Raw genomic sequence first — 2,961 nt, 5'->3', positions numbered from 1 at the left:
GTTTTTGCAGATGTTAGAGTAGCTTTATTTTGCGCGAACATAATATGCACAAACTGCTACGTTAATACCCTAAACAATTGGCGAGAAATACCTAACAAATTGTCACTGCGTCACCGTGACCTACACCCTTATCTTACTTGCCACAAGCATACAACACAAAAGGCAGAACGCTTTTATGTCTGTCTGAAAAAAAGAGACAGAAGGGAAATATCAGGTCAGAGTCACACATTGTGGCATTGTATTGTATTGTATTGTATTGTATTACTATTTTTGTCACAACAGATTTCTCTGTGTGAAACTCGTGCTGTTTTGCACAGGGAGAGCGCGTCGTTACTACTACTAGGAGCGCTACTTTTTATTTTTTTTTTTTTTTTCCTGTCTGTAATTTCAATTTTTCAAAGTAGATTTTTCTATATAATTTTGCCAGGAACAACCCTTTTTCTTGCCGTGGGTTCTTTTACGTCCGCCAAGTGCATACTGCACTGCTACTGTAGTCGTTCTTTTTTATGTATTTATCTTATTTTTTTTCTCAAGGCCTGACTAAGCGCGTTGAATTACGCTGCTGGTCAGGCATCTGCTTGGCAGATGTGGTGTAGCGTATATGGATTTGTCCGAACGCAGTGACGCCTCCTTGAGCTACCGAAACTGTGGCGTGAAAGGAGGGGAGGTAACTGAGTAGATCAGCGGTCTGCAACAAGCTAACATCTGACATCCTCCATCACTGTGGTCAGTCTGACAGATGCGTATTGTGACTAATCATTTCCAGTCTTTTTTTCTTTCTTTTTTTTCTCCATGTTTGCTTTGATGATTCGATACACTGGAACAATTTACTTTTGTGGAAACTTATGTACATCTAAGCGAAAAGACCATTTCCCAAGGCATTTGAAAAAATTCAAGTGGCGATTTCTCAAAACGGTTATTTTGGAGCTGTGTTGTTGTGGATCTAAACTGACGATGTGTTCCTTAGAGTTCTGAAAAATAAATAAATAAATAAATCAGTCACGATAATGAACGTATACAAAACCATATTGCCAGAGGCATGCTCTTTGCCTTGCACCGCCACACGATGCCATGAAACCATACATCCATATCAGCTGACCAATGCACTTAGCTCTCCACCAGCACACAAACAGATTACCCTGAGACAAGGTTGTAGTTGTTTTGGTTGTTGTTGGTTTTATTTATTTATTTATTTATTTATTTATTTATTTTTATTCATTATGTACGGCTTACCAAAAGACAGGCTTATAGTGTTGTCGTACATGCATTGATTTTCCTAAGACATGCCTTCAGTCTTTGTCATTTCCGTGTAGACAGACAATCGGTTAATTCACATTGGTAGAAACTGCACTAAGGTCAGTTTACTTTCCAATGCACCCATAGTTCTTACGGCAGTTTTGCTTTGTTATTTCGCTACCTTGTATAATCTACCACCCATTTCAACTACCCTTTGAATCACCAGTCTTAGTAATCCCCAATGTGTTGACTCAACCACGGGTCAAATTTCGTCCCCAAGCCGATAGAAAACAAACCCAAACTTTTAGAATTATTGAAACGAAAGTACGGTTGCAATTATTCTTGCCACATAGCTGGTCCTGTCAGGCCTTCTGTGTTCGACTAAACATCTGTCTATCGTTTAGGAATTATCCTATATGGCCCTGTTCGGTGCTGAAGATGCCGAGAACAGTCCAAAACAACAGCATCCATGGACCAGGACAGCTGAACCTAAGGGGGATGAACTCAAGGATTTCTGCATGGGCAGGGTGAACCGTGTGCCTCCTGTCTCTTTCTCTCTCTCTCAACACGAAGGTCGCTTCCCCATTCGAATGACTCCGTTTTTGGTCAGCCGGAACCCGGGAGATCTTCTCAAGGCCAGAGAGCCTGCTAGAAGTCCAGTGTTAGTAGCTGATATCCCCTGTCGGAAGGCGGAGGACGGCAACCTGCCGATTCGCACGAAAGACGTCCCTGCCAGCTTGGACAGCTGGTTCATGTATCGCTCCATAGCCTCCTGTTCCTCACTCTCCGCTGTCCCGCGTCGTCCTATCCGGAGGAAACCATTGAGCGACAGGCCGCAGTCAGGGAATAGGATGTCGGACAGATGCCTTCTTGCTGGCGTTCGGGAGTCGTCACCATCCAAGGATGTCGCTGTGGGTGTCCTGCCGTACCTCATGTAGCGGCTTCGTGGAGAATATTTTTTGTCTCTTCTTTTTGTCGGGTGCAGGCTTCTTCTCCTTCTGCTTTCATCTTTAGAGGGCTCGTCAGGCTTCTCTTCCTGTGGATTCCCAGCGCCGTTCTTTCTCGAATTACGGTATGCACGATCTCTGTGTTGGGAAACGACTGACTTTGGGTTGATGACGGAGTTAGAAATGGATGGGTTTTGTGGGTCTTGGAGTGAACTGGCCTGTACAGAACCTTCATCAGAGTCATACTGTGACTTCCGTCCAGAGCGACCAATTCTGACAAAGTAACTGGACGGACGCACACCAGAGGCCTGTCGTTGACCGGTACTGCTGCCGATGTCATACGGTGGTGTGGGGGGTGGTGTCGGGGGCACGACCATCATCTTACGGCCTTTCTCCACCGTCAGCACCCCACTGTAGATCCTGTCCAAAATCTTCTCCATCTCCTCTGCGGTGCGCTTCTGGATCTCTTCGACGTCTTCTTCCGGCGACAACGTGTCTGCATCCTCCTCTTCTGGATCGTCAAAAGCGCTGAGGTTTTCCACCACCGTATTCATGAGCGATTGCTGGCGTTGCCCGTAAGCGCTGTCTACAGCACTGGTGTCGTAGCTCTGTCGGGCCTCGCTTAGGAGGTCCAGGAATCCGGGCTGCGTGGGATCATTATATACCGGAAGTGACGCCGTTACCGGAAGTGATGGCAATACGAGGAAGAGGAAAAGGGAAACGTTGCAGGCAAGAAAATGTCCCATGGTGTTTTCTGCAACACAGTAAGCATGGTTTT

General features: G+C 45.6%; 1 protein-coding gene across 1 annotated transcript in view; it reads right to left on the bottom strand.

The window, feature by feature from the left end:
- Nucleotides 1-831: 831 nt before the first annotated feature.
- Nucleotides 832-2,961, bottom strand: part of LOC143286529 (uncharacterized) — a 12,071-nt gene continuing 9,941 nt past the window's right edge. Inside the window, exon 2 of the mRNA XM_076594125.1 lies at nt 832-2,937. Coding sequence (XP_076450240.1) covers nt 1,799-2,929 — 1,131 coding nt within the window. The 5' untranslated portion in view covers nt 2,930-2,937 and the 3' untranslated portion in view covers nt 832-1,798. The remainder of the gene's footprint in view (nt 2,938-2,961) is intronic.

The sequence above is a fragment of the Babylonia areolata genome, chromosome 10 (assembly GCF_041734735.1).
Source record: "Babylonia areolata isolate BAREFJ2019XMU chromosome 10, ASM4173473v1, whole genome shotgun sequence".
NCBI classification, from domain to species: Eukaryota; Metazoa; Mollusca; class Gastropoda; order Neogastropoda; family Buccinidae; genus Babylonia; species Babylonia areolata.
Note: the sequence above shows the minus strand (reverse complement) of the source record. Positions and strands in the feature narration are given on the sequence as shown.